The sequence below is a fragment of the Dermacentor silvarum genome, chromosome 5 (genome assembly GCF_013339745.2).
Source record: "Dermacentor silvarum isolate Dsil-2018 chromosome 5, BIME_Dsil_1.4, whole genome shotgun sequence".
In the NCBI taxonomy this organism is placed as follows: Eukaryota; Metazoa; Arthropoda; class Arachnida; order Ixodida; family Ixodidae; genus Dermacentor; species Dermacentor silvarum.
In genome coordinates this window covers 82,263,162-82,283,606 of record NC_051158.1, presented here as the reverse complement: position 1 = coordinate 82,283,606, position 20,445 = coordinate 82,263,162, and the positions used below count along the sequence as shown (strand labels likewise).

At 45.6% G+C, this 20,445-nt stretch overlaps 2 protein-coding genes across 4 annotated transcripts in view; one reads left to right on the top strand and one right to left on the bottom strand.

Annotated features, from left to right (window-relative positions):
- LOC119452473 (sodium- and chloride-dependent glycine transporter 2) overlaps window positions 1-20,445 on the top strand; it is a 143,076-nt gene that overhangs the window by 49,624 nt on the left and 73,007 nt on the right. The window lies entirely within an intron of this gene.
- The window catches only part of LOC119453549 (2-Hydroxyacid oxidase 1-like), a 99,063-nt gene that overhangs the window by 23,489 nt on the left and 55,129 nt on the right, over window positions 1-20,445 (bottom strand). For 2 of the 3 annotated variants that reach the window (XM_037715602.2, XM_049668238.1), the window contains exons 1-3: window positions 12,854-13,034; window positions 5,528-5,714; window positions 3,402-3,553 (exon numbers count right to left, since the gene is read on the bottom strand). In XM_037715602.2, the coding sequence (XP_037571530.1) occupies window positions 3,402-3,553; window positions 5,528-5,700 (325 nt within the window). In that variant the 5' untranslated portion in view covers window positions 5,701-5,714; window positions 12,854-13,034. Of the gene's footprint in view, window positions 1-3,401; window positions 3,554-5,527; window positions 5,715-12,853; window positions 13,035-20,445 lie in introns of those variants that run through there. The other variant, XM_049668237.1, reaches the window with a different exon arrangement.

Here is a 20,445-nt window from a genome sequence, read left to right as displayed (position 1 = left end):
CCAACCGACGAGGGGGACTCAAAGAAGAAAGCCTTCTCCGCCTCGTACAGTCCTTTGTCATATGCCACATCACCTACGTTGCTGCGTACCTCAACTGGTAGCGGGATGAGCAAAACAAGCTCGACACCCTCATACGAGGGGTCTACAAGCAAGCCCTTGGCCTCCCGCATTACACCAGTACTGAACTCTTCAACCAACTAGGAGTTCACAACACCCTTGCCAAACTCATTGAAGCACAACAACGCTCTCAGCTTGAACGGCTCACCCTTATTGAAACGGGACGCTTTATTCTATCTACGCTTGGCTTTACTTGCCATCAGCAACAGGGCCCCAAACAACCAATCCCGACTGACATCCGTAGCTGGATCCGCACGACCCTATTCCTAGAAACATGCACCCTGAATATAACAGGACCCGGCGCTAAGCTCGGACCGGAGCTATCATAAAAGCCCTTGCTCAAGTACTTGGCGTTACATTTGTTGATGCAGCCCAATATTCCCATGGCACACGATTTGTGGCCGTCGCCACACGCGATGGAGTCCTACACAACACCTCCAGCGTCACTACCCCCACTGCCGAAACGGCTGAAGAAGTGGCCGTCGCCCTGGCCACTCTAGATCCCACCTGTCACACCACCGTGTGTGACTCTCGCTCAGCCATCACTAAGTTCAGCAACGGCCGTATTTCTCCTCAAGCTCTTCGTATCCTCCGCCAGGCACCACACTCTAAAGAAAGCACGATCTCCCTGACATGGATCCCGGCCCACGCGGGCACTGTCCACCAGACGCAGCCACCGCTAGAGTGCGGTTGATCCCAGTTCATAATGGTTCGACGCGAACCGATGAGGTGCTAAAAAGCGATAACGGCTTATAATGATCGCAACGTCATCAGCGCAGCCGGAGCCGCAAACTGCAGTAGTTTGCTTGCGTCACCGATTCACCTTGCACCACCGTCCGCAGCACTTCGTGTCGCCGCCGCGATGTCGTTTATACAGGTCCGATGAAGTTTGATAACATTGATAATGGCCCCGGGCTTCGTAGAGATTATCAATTGGCACAATGCTTACGCATACTTCGACAACAGCCAGAGGAGTCTCAGCGCAATCTTTTTTTAGAGGTTTGTAAGTAAGACGGTCACGGTATTTTTTATGGAGATACGTCCGACGTAGCTCGTTGGTTTTGGCATGTTTCACGGCCTGTTTAAGCAGGCACAATGAATCTGATAAGATACGTCGGGCATACGCACGTGGAACAGCTCCCCAACCTCAACGAGTTCTCCCCCTCCATTGCGCGAGGCCTAGTCAACCGCGCCGGAGACACTGGAGACGAGTTGGACATCAGGGACAATCTTACTGCTTATAACGATCTCGTTAAGGCATTTTACCTTAGTCGCCGAACCTTCCCCCCACCTCATCCCAAGTTCAGCCGTGCGCAGGCTACCACCATGCGTCTGCTACAAACAACTACATACCCTTCACCCGCCCGCCTCCACCTTATATTCCCTGAAGTTTACAATAACCCCAACTATCGGTGCTATGGCACTCACCCGGCTATGCTTCCGCATATGCTGTAGGAATGTCCAGCACAGTACACACAAATTAACACCACGACCCTCTCGTTGGGGTTGCGTGAGGCTCTGCGGAGCTCCGCCCTCGACGACCAAACCTGGGCGACCCAGCACGCCCGTGAGGCGGCGGCGAGGCAAGCCCTCGACGTCCCCTCATGGGAGGCTTAGGCCCGGCCATCTTAAAGTGCTGGTTCCGCAATAAACGTTTATTCCTCCTCCTCCTCTACGGCGATTGTCGATAAATAGGGAAAAGTCTAAGCTTTCCAACAATGTATTATTCAATGCCAATAAACATGTTTTTTACTGTGAAAAATCAATGGAAACCCAATTTTACGGACAACCCTCGTATTTAAACCTAGAGCCGCTTCTAAATGCTTCTTTCACAAGAATAGCGAACCCTCCGTAGCGCTGGTGCCATCCAAATTCGCACCACGAATTCCTCCCTCTTGTATGTGCGGGTTTTTCTGGCTCGCACATATGATGATGAGAAGGTTGTCAGAAGGGTCACAGTGAAGCGTGAAATGTAATACGACGATTTATTGCAAGACACTAAAGTCGCACTGGTAGTCCACGAACGCTGATCACGCGCACAGCGACAGACGCAAGAGCGCTTCTTTGTCCTCTTCTTCACTACGCGTGTATAACAAGCAGCTGTGTACGAATTTAGCCCCTTTATTTTGAAGGTACTGCGAAGCGTAGTAGAACGCGGTTGCGGAAAAGCATTCTCCTCAGGGATCGGCCATTCCGCCATATCTTTAGGGCGACAAACTGCACTCTTCGCGCGTACATCCGTCGTAGCTTTAAATACTTTGAGAAGAAAAAATATGAGGCAATATGAAACACTAGTACGCCGCTCTTGATTCGGTTCGTGGCGCGAACCGTCTAGATTGCAGCCGCGTTGCGTATGAACCATGTTTCAAGATCGTAATAACAGCAGCTGCGCAGCGTCGATGGAGTTGAGCAGCGCCTTGGCCCAACGCGCGAATCGTCAGATGCCAAGTCAATGCCGCCAGAATGAAGAGGCGACCTTCGATGCCGGCTACGGCATTGGACGGATGCAGGACAAGCGTCATTATGCGTGTGCAGAATCGTCGGCAGCGCCAATGTCGAGTCGTCCTGGACCTCTCAAAACGCTCGTCAAAAAATACGACATTGGGCCAGGTGTTCCCGTTGAAATTCTGCCCAAATTTGCCGTGTGCTGCGTACTTGCAAATGGTTGGCGAAAAAAAGCAGCGTTCTTCGGAAACACCCATAAACGCTTCGCTTAAAGGGATTCCAAGAAGGCGTGGAATCCGCATATTTTTATTAGCTCTGGGGAATGGAAAGTTGGGCCAATATTCGCAGCTTTTAAATCACATTGAGTGAGTAATTCGAACGCTGCATACATGATCTTCGGGCACAAAGGAAGTTTCGTTAGCGCAAATGCACGAAAAACTGCTCTCCTGAAATTTAGTACCACACCAAAAAGCCTCGTTTCTCTCGCAAAGCTCACAATTACACAAGTGTGACCGCATGTTTAGACCTAGAGTTCTACAGTGAGTCCTGGTATAAAATAGGACTGTAGCGGCCTTATCATCGCATACAGGGTGCTCCAGAAGACGACAACGCAGACGCCATGTGTTGTGGCCGCAACAGCAACAGCAACCGGTGCCATGTTCAGCCCGCTACATCAGGGTTCATCAGCTGATCCTGACCAGAGGCCTCCGCTATAACTGACATCTAAGGCCGCCCACTAACAACTGAATAATATTCCTTTCAGATAATTTAATACCATACCACCAGCACACTGGCAAAGCGGTCTATATACTTAGGGGGGCACGCCTCATAACCTTCACCTTTCGCAGTGGCGGCTTCTCCGTCGGGGTGGGCCATCTTGTGAAAAGCCGTGGGCGCTATGCCTATGGGCATCGATACGTGCTGTTCCAGCAACACGGTCTCCAAGCTTCGGTTCACTACGCCCCTCAGGAGCCTCGGCAGAAGGCGGAGCCTGCATTAAGCACGAAAACAGATATATCACCACATTGCCTGAGAAAACTTATCTTCTGCGATGCTTCAGTGGAGCATGGAGGCCAACCCCTCAGATTCCCCTCACGTAGTGACCCTAGAACAAAGTGAGCCTCGTAAAGAGAACTCTTCTCCAGAGTTGTTTCGGTGGGAATGTATACAAGAAAAACACTCTAATGGCGCTTCACCGTAATTGCCTCAGGCATCAAAATAAGCTAACGTTAGGGAGAAAGATGGCGTGGCCGGTCAAGGGAAAGGGCAAGAGGCGCTAAAGGAGCCCTTTCCATAACGTGCACTCTAACAATAAAGGAAGTTCCGGCAACCCATTTTGCCTGAATAAGTACTCATCTCATGCGAAACTAAATTTTAGAGAGTTCTATGGGGCTCCTAAATGAATTGCGTTTTATGTGCATAAGCGCTGGTGGAGCGAGGGTGTTCCATGCCGGAGTGCCACAATGGTCGAACATAGTGTTAGATACGGGGAGAGCCCCTACGCTTGTGAAACGGGCTGCCAGCATTCCTTGGTTTTACAAAGTAGATAGCCATGGAGCTGTCGACCTTTTCCTCCTTTTTAAACTCTTGCAATACAGGATCGCTTTTATCGCGTTGGCATTGCTTCTGTTGCATACCTGACTAAAACCTAGAATTGATAACCTTTTCTATTCGGTAAGTGTACAGTGCATTCCCACGATATGGAGAAAAAAATGGAAGAACTTTGAGGCCTGTTCGCAGAATGTGCGGAGAAAAATTAAAGATTCTCCAAGATCCAAGAAGGCACCAACGAACAAGAGCATCCTCACATCGATGCCAGTGTATAAACATAATCAGGTGCGTCTTCTTATTGATCCTATGCTCATGGCCATACCTTCAAAAGGCATTCACTTGGCTCCCAACTCGTCAGTGCATTAAGTAGTGCATGGTTTTTTAGTGATAAATTCTGCACCCGACCGACACTGCGAGTAAGAAGCAATGCTTCGTGGAAATTTGGTTGAGGCTTTATCACAAACGAGGTCATTTAAGCAGTCGGTGAATGGGGCAAGCGGCATGCCAATTGCACCAGGTGCACCTCCAATGACTGTACAGTGTTACCCTACATTGTTAAAACCCACATATGCAAAAGTGTCATCTGCTGGTTAGATTGTTAGATAGTTTTAAATGTTAGATGAAGATTTCAGATAGTAATTCAGATTACGGACCCTTCAGGGAATGCACGCCGGGGCATACGCGGATGGCCAGAAACATGAAAGTTGGTACTAGGCGCACAAAGGCCGGAAAATTAGGACGTTAACAACCAGCTTTAACCAAGTTATTCAGGACGACCCGGTGGACGTGCGCTTGCAGGGCGTCGGTGACGTCATCGTCCTGCGGTGGACACAGCACTCACAGAAATTGCTTGTGACTGACATTAGCTTGAACAACAAAAAATAATTTACGATGGAATCCCGTTTCACGTGGTGACATCATTGTTTGCGATTTCGTACCTACTACGTCGCAGGTGCAGTAAAATACGCCGTCAGCTTCCACATGCTTGCGACGTTTTTCGTTCGCAGGAGCGCAACCTTCGAAAACACTCATGTGGCCATGAAAAGGCAAAATAATGACAACGCAGCTTGTCTGACACGTCAAGGCAACCTGCGAGCCTTTTGGTCTGGTGGAATTCTGTGTTCGAACATGAAAGATTATTGCGGAAATATATTTTATTTGTGCTTCTTGCTTTTCGCCAAAGCGGACTGAATATGTCGACTGCAACAACAAGCTAGCAAATAGCCAACATTGCGATCGCTTCGATCGTTGCATGTGACGTAGGCGTGCCAAGCTTCCAAGCACGCTTATCGCCACACCCGGAAACGCAGTGCCAAGATTACTTCCTATGAACCAGACCTAAGAATGATAAGAAATTATTCATTTGCATTGATAATCAATAGGATAATCTCCTGAGAGCGCGCAAGAAAGATACCTCTTAAAGGCGTTCACGTTCTCCGTCAGTGTCTGCTTCTCGTCGGCGCCCATGCTATAGTAGAAACGAGGTCCAGGGCTGAGTTTTGCAAGCCCCATCCTCTCGATGTCGGCCAAAGTTCTCACCGGCTCGGGACCCGTCGATGAAGAAACAGAGGTGCTGTGGCTATCCATGGTCGGAGTCTCTCCTGTCACAGAAGTATCAGCAGAGAACGTGCTCTAACGCTGTTTTCTAGGAGTGCACATCGAATGGTCTTTGGAAACGTCGTTCAATTCAACATGGTCATCCTATATTTCCGCTGGTTTCTTGCGAGCATACTCTCTTAACAGTGGTGTGACTGGGGAAGAACGCTGAACGGACCGTTCGATGTGCAGCGCTCAGGAGGATGCAGCTAGGTAGTGAAAGGGCGGAGAATGAAAGGGGAAAACTAATTATTCCTCAAAGGAGCGAAAAGACGCTGAGTGGAACAGTGCCACTATGCGCTGACTACACAAAATAAAGGTGAATGGACATTTATAGGAGGGTGCCCTTAGCAAAGCTAAATGCCTTAGAGTGCTTGATAACGTGGAGTTAAAATGAAATATACATTAGAGACGCCGTCTCTGAGATGTACATAAAATGTTTCGCAGATTCACCCACACGGCACTCGTTGTAACTGCTGTTCACGTACTGCCCCCCGGGGCTGACTGCACTAGCGGATACTACGAGATTAGCATGAACTAGTGCTTTAGTTTTCTTACGAAAGCTCCTTTAAAATACCACACGTTATACTGAGGCTGTATTCTTGTTCACCTAGTCGCTTACAATTTATGGATCCTCTTTATTTTCCTCTCCTTTCATGTGTCCTGCTTCCGAGGTACTTCTTTCAACTTCGCTTAAAAATGTGGATAATCTACTCTTGTACGAGCATATTATCTCGTGTATACCTACGTGGCTACGTACGCAATGTGCACCGCATGTGGATTTGCATACACCGTGCATACACTCTGCATGTAGATGCATACACATATCGCTACAGGTCTTTCTACATACTCAAAGTTTGCGTGCCTGAGATGAACCCGAGGTGTCTCCTGCGAAGACAACACGTCAAGAAGCTGGTGTCCAGCTTCTACTGTTCCTAAGTGGGATGGCCCCTTCGTAAGGCCAAGACACACTCGAAGGCAGTTGTTTAGTGCTGCCTAAAGCTTTCCTTTACTTGTGGGAGACAAATTGGCCGAGAATATTTCTACAACCAGTGCTGCGTCTAGCTTTGGGCAGGCCGTCAGAAGCCTATCTATCTCGATTCCTGCTCATGTTTCAGTGAGTATGCCACAACACATACCACCCAGGACCCCGTCACCACTGGATATTGTGCCATATATGGTGGACGTAAACAGCTGTTCATGGCGGAGGTAAACAGCTGTTCGCAGCTGTATAGCAGTTGGTCCTTCAGCGCTTTTTGCTGTCTCGTGTGTCTTCTGTGTCCGTGCTGTTCTGCCTGCGCTACAACAATTTACAAGACAGCCTATCAACAACCTATTAACAAGCCCATATAGCTATCCTCATCACATAGGCAGTATCCGGAATTCGGCTGCAGCGAAGTCGACATGTCAGCGCAGAAAGACTCCGGCGCTACTGGTGCTTAGCGTCAGCTTCTGAAGAAATGATGTGTGTATCATGCTCGTAATTTCGCATACGCGGTTCCTGCTACGAGCCGTATTCTTCCAACAAACTTACCAGCAAGCACCAATCCGGGATCTCTTCTTCTTTCCGGAGTTTTACGTGCCAAAACCAGTTCTGGTTAGGAGGCACGCCGTAGTGGAGGGCTCCGGATTAATTGTGACCACCTGGGGTTCTTTAACGTGCACTATACCGCAAGCACACAGGCGTCATACAACGTGGAAAAAAAAGCATCGCTTGGTTAGCAACGTAGCGTGTCAACAAACGCATAAAAATTACGCAGTCGAATCTTACCTACTAGTTTTCATCTGCCTTTGTTCGCGCGCCGGTGCTAATGGTACGTACCGATAGCGCAATTCACGGCTCTACTCAATTTGTTGTACTTTTCAAGGCTTGTTGAGCAACGTTTGCAGATTAAAAAAAAGTACCCATAAAACTTCTCTTGAGCGACAGACACCTTTTTCCAAAACAAAGCGCGAAATAGCTCTCGCGGGTCTTCCCGCAATTTCGACGAAAAATCGCAGCGATTGCTGCGATTGGTGCGATGTGGGACCAACCTGTTGGTCGTAGCCGCAGAAGTGGTGGTCTACACCTGCGACTTGTGATTTCCGTCGCATGCGATTGAAATGGCACTTCCAGAAGCGATGAAAATACACCGCACTGCATGCAAACAGCGATAGCATTCAGCGGCCGTGGCACTTCAACTCAATTTTATTCTTCTGTAAATTTCCTTCTCGCGATCAGGGTCCCCTGTGAGTAATTGACCTAGATAAGCGTACTCATTTACAAACTCCAGAGGCTGACTGGCGATCCTGAATTCTTGTTTCCTTGCCAGGCTACTGAGCATTATTTTTGTCTTCTGCATAATAATATTCAACCCCACTGTTACACTTTCTTGGTTAAGGTACTCAATCACTTGTTGTAATTCGTCCCCATTGTTGCTGAATAGAAGAATGTCATCTGCAAATCGAAGGTTGCTGAGATATTCGCCATTGATCGTCACTTCGAAGCCTTCCTGTCTAAGAGCTTGAATACTTCTAAGCATGCAGTGAATAGTAATTATTATACCTAAGCATTATCATCATCATCAGCTTATATTTAAGTCCACTGCAGTCCACTGCCCCTCCCTGTGGTCGCTCTTTGTGCGGACCTTAACTCGTTCTCGAGCTTCTTTGTTAACCTCCACGTTTCTTCCCCATATGTTAGCACCGGTAGAATGCAATGATTGTACACTTTTCTTTTCAACAACAGTAGTAAGCTCCCAGTCAAATCAAGTCAAAGCTAAATCAAAGGTTAACCAAATGAAACCAAGACTTCACCAGGCTAAACCAAACTATCGCTTTGCATATCTAGGGTTAGCTTAGCTAAGCCGCAGCCGGTTATTTCTTTATCGACGAGAATATCGGCTATCGCCGTTTGCTCTCTCATCCACACCACTCCCTTCCTGTCTCTTAACATCACACGTCACATTTTTAAGCGCAAGTCTTAGGCACCCGTTCCTGCGGTGAGCATCGGCGTTGTCGAGCGAACGAACACAGCGGAGGATGAAATAGCGAACGCGGAGCGCAGCGATGGATGAAAGACGGCGATAGCGAAGAGAGTGTGAGGAGGAAAGTGGAGGAGGAGGGTCAAGCGGAAGCATGAGGAAGAAAGTATGGTGAATAGGTGAAGGGAAGGCGGAGTGCCTCACGATACGTGTTTCATGGCGGGCCAGGCACGCGGCGAGCGCGTTCACCGATACCATGTATGGAAACAGAGCGCTCACATGGGCATTAAACCCACTGCGCGTGCGCTACTTCGCCTGCACCGCCACGCCTAGAGAATGCGCTATATACGCACGAGCCACGCGTTCCCATGCCCGCGCTTTCTTTCTGAACAATGAGCGATGCAGCCGGTGGAAATGCTTCCTCTGCCGCTGCTGCTAAACCATCTGCCCGAGCGGGGGCTCAGCGCCGCCACCGACAGGACCCTGTCGTTCAGAATCAAATTCTTTGCCACAGTATATCGCGAAATCGAGACACCTAGACAGCTGCTCTCAAAATTCGCGTTAGGGAGTATCGTAATCGCCGCTGAATTTCTTTCGTTCCGTCACTCTTTGAGCGGTCCTTAACCTCCAAGTTCCTGCCCCATATGTTAGCACCAATGCAACGCAATGCTTGTCCAACTTTCCTGCCCTGTCTGCCTGTCAGACTTTGGTGATGTATGTTGTATGCACTTTATCCCATTTTTATTCTTCTGTAAATTCCCTTCCCAGGAGTAATTGACCTAGATAAACGTACACCTGCACAGATTCCACTGGCTGACTGGCGATCATGAATTCTTGTTCCCTTGCCAGGCTATTACTTGAAAGCCACACAAAGAGGTTGATTGCGCTCCGCAGATTTCTCAATTGCCTGATGCGTTACCTTTAGGAGCGTCAAAATAAAAATAAGTTATGTGCGTGAATTAAGTACGGAAAGCCGGTGACGTCATAGATGTAGAGAGAGGATGAGAGCTTAGAAGAGCGTATAAACAGGGTGTTTCAGCGAACACTTTCAAAATTTATTTCAGGTTGCCTGTGGCAGATAGCCCAATTCTAGTTAATGAGCTGGTCTACTCAAAGAGGCGGACATTGCTTGCACAAAAAATTGAAATGCATAACCAACTAATCAACAAAAATTCACTAAATAACTTTTTAACTAATTACCTGATGGACCATATTGCAATTTACAAATTGTAGCCGTGGAGTTCGCAAGGCGGATCCACTTGGAATTAATTCGCAGGATCACGCCAGCTTCGAGATATTAATTCCCGAACTTTGCGGAGAAATGCATTGGCGCTCCAGTTAATTTTGTGCTTCAATGCATAAAGCGACTTTTTGTTAAAAAATCTAACTGGAGCGTCAATGCATTTTTTCCGCAAAGTTCGCGAATTCATATGTCGAAACTGGTGTCATCCCGAGAATTTGTTCCAAGTGGAACCGCCTTGCTAACTCCGCGGCTACAATTTGTAAATTGCAATATGGGCCATCAGGTAATTGGTTAAAACTTAATTAGTGAATTTCTGTTAATTATTCGATTATGCATTTCAATTTCTTGTGCAAGTAATGTCCGCCTCTTCGAGTGGACCAGCTCATCAACTAGAATTGTGCTATCTGCCACTGGCAACCTTTAATAATTTTTGAAAGTGTTCGTTGAAACACGGTATATATATATATATATATATATATATATATATATATATACAAAAAAGGGGAAAGCTACGAATGTTTATGCAATATATATGTATATGTTAAACGTATAGGTATATATATATATATATATATATATATATATATGGAAAAAATTGCGCCCCTCGGCGGGTGCAGGTAGAGAGGCTTTGTCCATACTTCTGGCTCTTGCACTAAATGTACAAATTCATGACTATTTTGATTTTGATCATAACCATAACCACCCGGAACAGGGACCCACCGCGGTGATGGGTCACCACCTCGGGTGCCGCGGACCCTAGTGACGCCACTTACCCTTACGAGTAAAGGGAACTTTCACTACTCTTTCTGTGAGAACAACTGCTTGTATTTTGAAGCCGTTTTTTCACTTCTACACGCCGGCGAAGTTGTGTTCACTATTCTTCAACATGAATGGAGCCAATATGCGCCGTCACGAAGTACGAAAGCTCTCGGAAATAAAATTAACTATGGAATCAGATCTGGCTAAGGCAAACCTCTTCAACCCCTGATGAGAAAAGTCAAGAGGGGAGGATAGTTTGTTATATTAAATTCATTTGAACAATAGCCCACGAAAGAAGTCGCCAGCGCCAATTTGTCCATATCGTGCCCATTCATCTCAACTGACAGGCTGCACGTCTCCCACAATAATCCCGCAATAATCCGTCCTAGGACCTTTTTTTTCTTGTGTACATTAACAATTTCATAACATAGTCAAATCTGAAATGAAGCTTTTTTTGACGACTGCGTCAGGTACAGAGAAATAACTAACCCTTCTGACCAACATGGCCTTCGAACGGATCTCAGTAACATCGTTGGTTGGTGTAACGCGTGCCTCGTGAATCTCAATGTCAATAAATGTAAAGCAATGAGAATAACACGAAAAGCCGATCCCTCTAATGCATATAATTATCTCCCTAATTGCTCTCTACTAGCATATGCTAACACATATAAGTATATTCATGTTCATATATCAAGTAATCTGTCCTGGAATGCCCATGCAGAATTGGTTACTAATGATGCTCGCTTCGGTTTCTTCGCCAAAACTTTTCTCTTGCACCCACATCGTTAAAATTACCGCTGTACAAAACACTTGTTCGCCCCAAACTTGAGCACGCCTCTTCCATTTGTGCCACTAACAACGATTCCCTTGCATCAACACTCGAATCGGTTCAGAACTGCTGCACACGATTCATATTTTGTAACTCTACTCCCGCCTATAGCCAGTGTTTCCTTCAGGAAAATGACGCTAAAACTTCCCGATCTATCCATTCGACGCTGCAACACTGGCTTCTGTGCCTTTCCCAGCAATTACACCAGAGACAATTTGAAACATATCTTGTAGACAGCGCCGGCTCATGCATCCTCATGTACAGATCATCATTTAAAAGTTTGAGCACCCCACATCAGGACCCATCAGTTACTTCGCCTATTTTGATCTAGAACAAACCGTGACTGGAACAACTTGCCTGCTTACATCGTCTCCATCACCGATACTTCAACCTTCAAGTATGCTTTAATTGATCATATTATTTAGCAACTCCTCATGGAAACTATCACTTTTCGTCTTAAGCCACTCCTGCTTCAAATTCATTAGTGTAGCTCAGAGTAACAAAATGAAATGAAATTAAATCTATGGCTTTCACTTCTTTGCCACTCCGGCTGCAAGTTCTCGCTAAAGCTACGTCAGTTCACTGCGCAGCTGTGCAGAAAAGGGCCAATGTCACCAACCACAAGCCATCTGCCCTAAATTGTGACGATTGTACACTTGCCAGATGGTAACATTTCGCACGTGGTCGGCACTCGTGTGTTTCCCCTAAACCTCAACATACACAAACCCTGCGTGTCACGCTCGTTTTCAAACGTTAAACGCAGAACTATATGCGCTTACAGAACTCACCACCGTATTGCACTTCGGACGCATCTCGTCCGTTCTTTAACATTAAGACCCTAATATAACGAACTTGGACAAAGCCAATTATTCTCGATAATGAACACACAACACTTACTGACTCAGTCATGTAATATAACTCCCTAATATTTAACTCGACATTGGCTATATATTCACTCGAGGCGCCCCCTAACAGCGCAATGAGACCATAAAGGCTCATCGACTTAAGTAGATCTGCACCACCCCGCGGATCTATAACGCCATTCTTAGCGACGCTAATAAACAGTTGAAGGCACAGGCAAGATTCAGTGCCTCGTACGCGTAGTTGTGTCTAAAAGAAATACATTTTTCCTTGGTTCTTTTCTCCACTTGATATAACTCCGTGTGTAATGAACACATTAGAAAAATGTCGTTATATGCGAGTTCGGGTATGTCAAATCACCGGACATAAAGAGCTATTTTGTTTTCTTTTTTTTTTTTTGTGTGTGCATGAGCCTGTTCGTTACCACCGGGATCGATGGAAGCTGCTTTTCTGTCTGTGCATCTCAAAAGAATCAGCGTGACGTGTTACCTGAGATTTTGCGATGATCAAATCGTTCGCGGGTCTCCACCGCGAGTCGTCTAGTCCAAGCTTGGCGTCAGGGACGCAAGCTACGGGTTGTTCTCTGACGCTATTATACACCTTTTGCCGGTGAGCAGTACAAATGGAGTTGATGTTTGTGCGGCGAGTATCGGTGTAATCCCGCTTTCTTCCAAACCAATGACGTACGTTTCGCGAAGCAGTGAGAAGACCCCGCCCACTTGTCGCGATGTGGCGCTGTGCGACGACCTGTCAGCGCACAACAGCTGCACTTGGAATGCCGGAGAGACAAGCGCCCGCTTCAGAACAAATACAGCGTTACTGCTCAGCGTGGGGTTGTCTCAACGTGGTTGGCCGTCGCTATGTTAATTATTGTACTTATTGTAATTATTGTTATTGGTACTCTATGTTAATTATTTACCTTCTTAAATTTACCTTCTTATTTACCTTCTTACCAGCCAAAAAAGAAACAAATATTATTGCACGCTTCTGCTCCCGAGAAAAAAAAAACTGAGTTCGTGAAAAAGGCACGCAAGGCTCGCTTGACCACTGCGACCCTTGGGTTTCCACAAAAGGATCAGAGGCCCTTATATGTAAACGATCATCTCACGCAAGAAAGGAAACGGCTGTTCGCACAAGCTCTTGAACTGAAAAAAGCAAAAGGCTGGAAACACCTCTGGACAGACCACTGCGTAATCAAGGCCAGAAGGACAGATGAAAGCCGTGTCTACAGTATCTCTAGTGCAGGTGATCTTTCCGTTTTCACCTAGCTTTCTAGTGTTTGCGGCTGCGTATATTAACATTCGCAAGCATGTTTTCTTGTCTGGATCTTAAAAAGTATTTCAGTGATGAAAGTTCCAAGTTATCGCTGATACATTTTAATATTCGTAGTCTGCGAAAAAACTATGACAGCCTCATTGCATTTCTTTAGGGTAACTAATCATAACTTCTCTTTTATCTGTCTATCTGAAACATGGTTGTCACTGGACGATAGAAATTTATATGCGCTACCAGAGTACAATGCAGAATACTGCTATCGTGCTACGCCACGTGGCGGCGGATCTGCAATATTTATTAAATCGTCATTGCCATACAAACGCCGCAATGATCTTGCCTTTTCTAATTTGCTCTGTGAGTCTATATGGTTAAAATTGGATCAGAGTGTTTTTTCAATTGATGGCCGGAACACAGTGTTAGCGTGCATTTATCGCTCACCATCATCGTCATACTCTGAATTTTGTCGACAGTTTGAAAAGTTGTTGCACACTGTTACGAACGAAAACAAAAATGTCATTATCAGCGCAGACATCAACATAAACATTATCGACCCTAATATTCCATCATGTTCTGATTATCTCGCGTGTTTTCTCGGCTATGGTCTTGCTTCTTTAATTACTTCTCCTACTAGTGTGACATGACAGGATCTAATACGTTAATTGATCCCATATTAACCAACATTAGTCCAGATTTTACAGCAGGAGCCATCGAGCACAGCATAACCGACCCCTACCCTATATTCCTGACTTTAGGTACAGAAACTTCTAAACCGACTGAAAAGAAGGAGAAAGTATACTTTAACTCCCAGAAATGTATTTCTATGATACAGTCAAATGACTGGACCGCCGTATTATGTGAATCATGCGCTGAAGAGGCTTATCAGTTGTTTTTGGCTGAAATTACTCGCTGCATTCACGAATGCACTACTACATTTACCATAACTCGTTTTTTTTTAGTTCCCCTCGAAAACCTTGGGTCACGAGGGCGCTACTTCGATGTATCTTGAAGAAAAATCGGCTCCACAAAAGGGTAATTTGTGAGCCATTTAACTGTGAACTTAAATCTCGTTTCAAGAAATATTCTAACACACTTGCAGCCACACTCAAATGTGCCAAACGAGATTACTTTCAGAACAAGATCTTGGATAATGGCAATAATACGAGGCGCAACTGGCAGGTTATCAACGAATTCTTAAATAATAAATGTCGTGAGCATTTAACTAAAATAAAAACTGACACACAAACATACTGTCATCCAGCTGATATCACGAATGCCTTCAGTGAGCATTTCAGTAGTAGTTGCGATTCTCAAGCAGATCCCCCATTACCGACATTGCCTCGTCATCTTCATTCTTTCTACCTGCGACCTACGACTGCAAAGGAAGTTCTTCATGTTATATCTTCGCTTAGGTCTACTGGACCTGGCCTAGACTCTGTTCACCCATCTCGTATCAAGTTAGTCTCTAATGAACTGTCTCCTATCATAGCAGATATTGTTAATAAAATGTTTAAAGCAGGCATATTCCCCAATTCTCTGAAAGTTGGTAAAATAACACCTGTTTACAAAAAAGGCGATCGCGAACAACTGAATAACTACAGGCCTATTTGTATTCTTTCATTTTTAGTAAAATAATTGAACGACTAGTTCATACACGTTTATCATCCTATCTAGCAAAATTTAATCTACTATCACCTAAACAGTCTGGCTTTCGGCAGGGTTGCTCAACCGATCTTGCGCTTCTAACCTTCACCGATAAAGTCAAGCAGGCAATCGACCAAGGCTTGCTGGTTGGAAGTGTATTTATAGATTTAACGAAAGCTTTTGACACCATTAATCACCAAATTCTTATACATAAACTTGAATGTTACGGCATAACTGGCCTGCCACTTCAGTTTATTTCTAGCTATCTAACCAATCGTACTCAAGTTGTTCAGATTGAGGGCAAACTCTCATCTGCTAAGAACATAAATCAAGGCGTTCCTCAGGGCTCGATTCTAGGCCCGCTACTGTTTCTACAATTTATTAACGACCTACCTAACGTTTTGACAACTACCGACTGTATATTGCATGCAGACTACACGACTATTTTTACTTGCGCTAATAATGTCGACGAGCTACAGCGAAATGTTAACCTTGATCTGCATAACATAACTTCCTGGTGTCGAACGAACATGTTGTGCATCAATCCACTAAAAACGGTTTTTATGGTTTTTCATTACTTCCCGACACTAATTTCGAAATCTATATCTGTATGTCTCCACAACAACCTAATACCAATATCTGATAGCACAAAGTTTCTAGGTGTAGTTTTAGACAGGCACCTGAAATTCAATCTTCATACGCAGTCGCTTGTCCGTAAGATTTCTTTTGGAATACGCGCCATAATCAAAACCCACTCACATTTTCAGCCACACATTATCCATTCCCTTTATCATGCACACATTCACAGTCATTTATCTTACTGCATATCAGCGTGGGGTAACACATACTTCGCACACCTCAGCCAACTTCAACGCCTGCAAAATCAGGCGCTTCGACTCATGACTTTCAGCCATTTCTAATCCAATGCAACGCCACTTTATTGCAGTTTAAACATTCATCCTGTTCATCAGCTCTTTCAGTTCAAGTTAACAATCGTGATATATAAGTTATTTCGTAATATTGCACATTGGCTTTGTCATTGAAACTTTTGTAAATACTAACGTTACTAGGTTCTCTGAACTCGATAACCGCCTTTTACCTAAAGTGCGCACCAACTATGGTAAGTTAACTACCACATTTGCTGGAATGAAACTGTGTAATTCTATTCCACATACCAATAAATCATCACCCACAGTACATATATTCAAGAACCAAGTTAAGAAATATTTTTACAACTCTCTTCATCCTAACAACAGACTTTTTTGCTTGTAATGTTAATAATTGACTTAGCTATAATACTACATCGTATATTACCCCCATTTTTACTGCATTGTAAACTTGAATTCCTTGTTTATTACAGCAGTTCTCTTTGCCATTTTTTTTGTCTTACTAAACGCCTTATATTCTTGTGTTTGCACTATTCCTTATTTTTTTAATTGTTTGTAAAATCACCGTAACCAATGCTTGATCTATATGTCGTTTTTTTTTTCATTTTGTTCATGTATGGGAGTCCCCCTGACAGTTTTTAACTTTGGGACTCCCTGTGTATGTACTAATTATGTATGCACTTCTCTGTAAAACTGACATCGTTGATGAATAAACTTGAAACTTAAATAAATGTGATAATCAGAGCGAGATTGCTAATCAGAAAATTGTAGGCCATGATGCAAAATTACCGATTAATTTTTCTGTTGCTCTGAGGTGCTACATCAAACTTTTTTTTTTCATGCTTGATCGAAGCCCGCCAAAGCACCCGAAAAGTGCCGGGCTACGGGTTGCGCGGCACTTTTTCTTGTTTTGCGGGGCTTTCTTTAACGCCTGGAAAAAGCTGTTGTCTAGCTTGTTTTGAGCAACAGAAAATTGGTCTGCGAATTTTTCTTCATAACTCTTTCTGATGATCATAGACACTCTCCCGGTGTGTGCGTGCGTGCGTGCTTGTTAAAAAAATTAATTATGGGGTTTTACGTGCCAAAAGCACCATCTGATTATGAGGCACGCCGTAGTGGGGGACTCTGGATTAATTTTGAGCACCTAGGTTTTTTTATCAGCATCAGCCTATTTATGTCCACTGCAGGACGAAGGCCTGTGATCGAAGGCCTCTCCCTGTGATCTCCAATTACCCCTGTCTTGCGCTAGCTGATTCCAACTTGCGCTTGCCAATTTTCTGCCTTCATCACCGCACCTAGTTTTCTACCGTCTTCGGCTGCGCTTCCCTTCTCTTGGTATCTATTCTGTAACTCTAATGGTCCACCGGTTATCCATCCCACGCATTACATGGCCTGCCCAGCTCCATTTCTTCCACTTAATGTCAACTAGAATGACGGCTATCCCCATTTGTTGTCTGATCCACACCGCTCTCTTCCTGTCTCTAAACATGCCATCTGGCCAACCAGATATTCCAGTCAATGCCCCTGGTGTGGGGGGAGGCCATCCTTGCCCCATGTGACATGGGAGTGCCAATCACGACCCCAAAATTCAAATTCACCCCGTTTTGCACAAAATTCATTTAGGGAGCCTTGGGAAGCCATCCTCGCCCGGGCTGACCTGGAGACTCAATTGAGCCTCCTCGACCAGGCACGGCGCGTGGCGGTGGCCACTGGAGTCCTGGACTAAGGACCCACCCTGCGGCCCCCTTAACCATATTTTTCCTTGATAAAGTTATTTCTCTCTCTCTCTTAATGTTAGGCCTAACAGTTTTCGTTCCATCGCTCTTTATGCGGTCCTTAACTATAACCGGGTTCTTTAACGTGCAGCTAAATACACGGGTCTTTTGCTCCATTGTCCCGCGCTATGCTGGTGGTTGCACAAGTTGAAAAACAGTCCTGCCATGGAAGGAAGGAAAAATATAGGAGGGAGCATTACGTCACGCAGCCAGCCTTGGCAAGCGAACGCTTCGTGTAGCCAGCAGTGGTGGCCCAACACGTGACCTCTTGCGTCGAGATCACGGATAATCGAGATTTGCCGAGACTTTTGGTTACCGGTAGTTTTTATTCGGTGCGCGCTCAGCCGGCAGCTGCTCACATGCAGGAAGGAAAAAGACTTTTCCTTGTTTTGTTTTTTGTTTTTGTTTTTTGTTCCTTGGTTTTGTTTTTGCTCATTTCAAGAGTTTCAAATGGTTTCTATGGGTATTGAAAAAAAAATAAGCCGGATTACTAAAAACTACCGCGCCCTCTGACGTATCCTGCGTGCTCTGACGTTTTCACCACGTGTTGGGCCACCACAGTCGGCGTCAATCGCGTTGCGGTAGGATCCCTCCTATCTTTTTCCTTCCTCCATGCCTCCTGCCCTGGAAAGGGAATTATGCCACTTGGGGCGCTATCGTTAGGATGGCTAGGTGTTCCGCTTCGCCTAGTTTCGCCCGCTATGCTCCGCCGAGGGGCTTGTGACATGGCGTCGGAGTCACTGGGAATTTAGGTGCCATTTCGCTGCCACCAACGCCGGCTTTTTTCTCTCGATGGGCCATTGGATCCTTACGCATAAAGAGATTTTAAAATTAAAATTAAATTATGGGGTTTTACGTGCCAAAACCGCAATCTGATTATGAGGCACGCGGTAGTGGGGGACTGCGGAAAATTTCTACCACCTGCGATTCTTTAACGTGCACCTAAATTTAAGTGCACGGGTGTTTTCCCACTTCGCCCCCATCGAAATGTGGCAGCCACGGCCGAGATTCGATACCGCGACCTCGTGCTTAGTATAGCCCAACACCATAGCCACTAAGCAACCACGTCGGGTACGCATCAAGAGATGCAATTTTTAAAATGATACTTATCGTTCGTGAAACGTTCCAAAATAAACTGCCGATACATTTTTATTCCAGCTCACAGCATAGAATGTGTTATTGCAGAAAATAGATTAGGCTATACTGCGCGCTCGGTATGTGAACTCTTAACAAACACTTGCGTATCACGGAAGAGGTGAAAAAACTTTAAATAACACGTTTAATCCACCGAGGAAATCACGCATGAAAGCCGACACGACATAGACGGTCGTCTACCTGTCGGTAGACGACCGTCTATAGCCCATGGGGCAACTCGTGGGCTATAGGCCTTCGTTTCGATCCCTATAGCATGGTTACCCGGAAACTCTGGGCATCGATGCTGCATCCATGGAATCTTCAGGCAGCGGCACGGTAGGCGATTCGTTGCCATCGGCACAGGTATCAAGCGCCAATCGACGAACGAGGCAACAGGTGCGGCCTCGGAAAGTGTTTCGGTGGTCCCGCTACATCTATCGCAATTCTGCCATGCCGTGTGGTTTACCCTAGTTGAAGCTGCTTTCGACCTTCGACGCATTATCACTGTGAAAACAAAGCACCTACTTGTGCTCTCGGCCCTCTCGCCCGAAGTCGCTAGCGAGTTCAGCGATGTCATCACCGCTGCCCATCCAGACACACCGTACGACCATTTCAAGGTGGTTGTGCTCACAAACTCCACTTCTTATTTCTATCGCAATAAAAAGTGGAGTTTGGTAGGTCATGTAATGCTTAGAGCATATAACCTGTGGTCTGTCATAGTAACGAGTGAGTGCCTAGCGGAGGGAGACGATGAGTTGCTGCGATAGTTCCACAATCTAACCCATCTAACGGCGACTTTCGACGCTAAGGCGATTAGCATTCAAGCAATGTAGCGGGACACCATATTGCTCAAGACACATTTATTTACAATCTCTAGTGCCTATTCTTTCTCCCGGAGGAGCCCACTTTTCTATGACACTGGCTTTCCAGGGCCGTCAATGACTATGACGGCATCACGACGACGCAGGGACGACGACGGAATGACGAAGAAGGAATGGCATCAGTGGAACGACGAAGACAGTATGACGGTTACGGCGCGACGACATTGTGATGACGATTCTGAAATGGTGACCACGGTATAATGACGGCAGTGGGACAACTACGGCATGACTGCAATGCGATGACGATGACTGCATGTCAACTTCGACAAGACTGTCGCCATGACATTGCCAAAGCAGGCCAACACAGCCGACAATAATCAGGAAAGTGGGGTAAGCTTTCTGTGAGTCTTACTACACTGTTTTGTTTGTTATGTGGGTGCTAAAAAATTGTACCTGAAAACGCTGAGGCAATCTTCGAGAATTGATTGATTGATTGATTGATTGATTGATTGATTGATTGATTGATTGATTGATTGATTGATTGATTG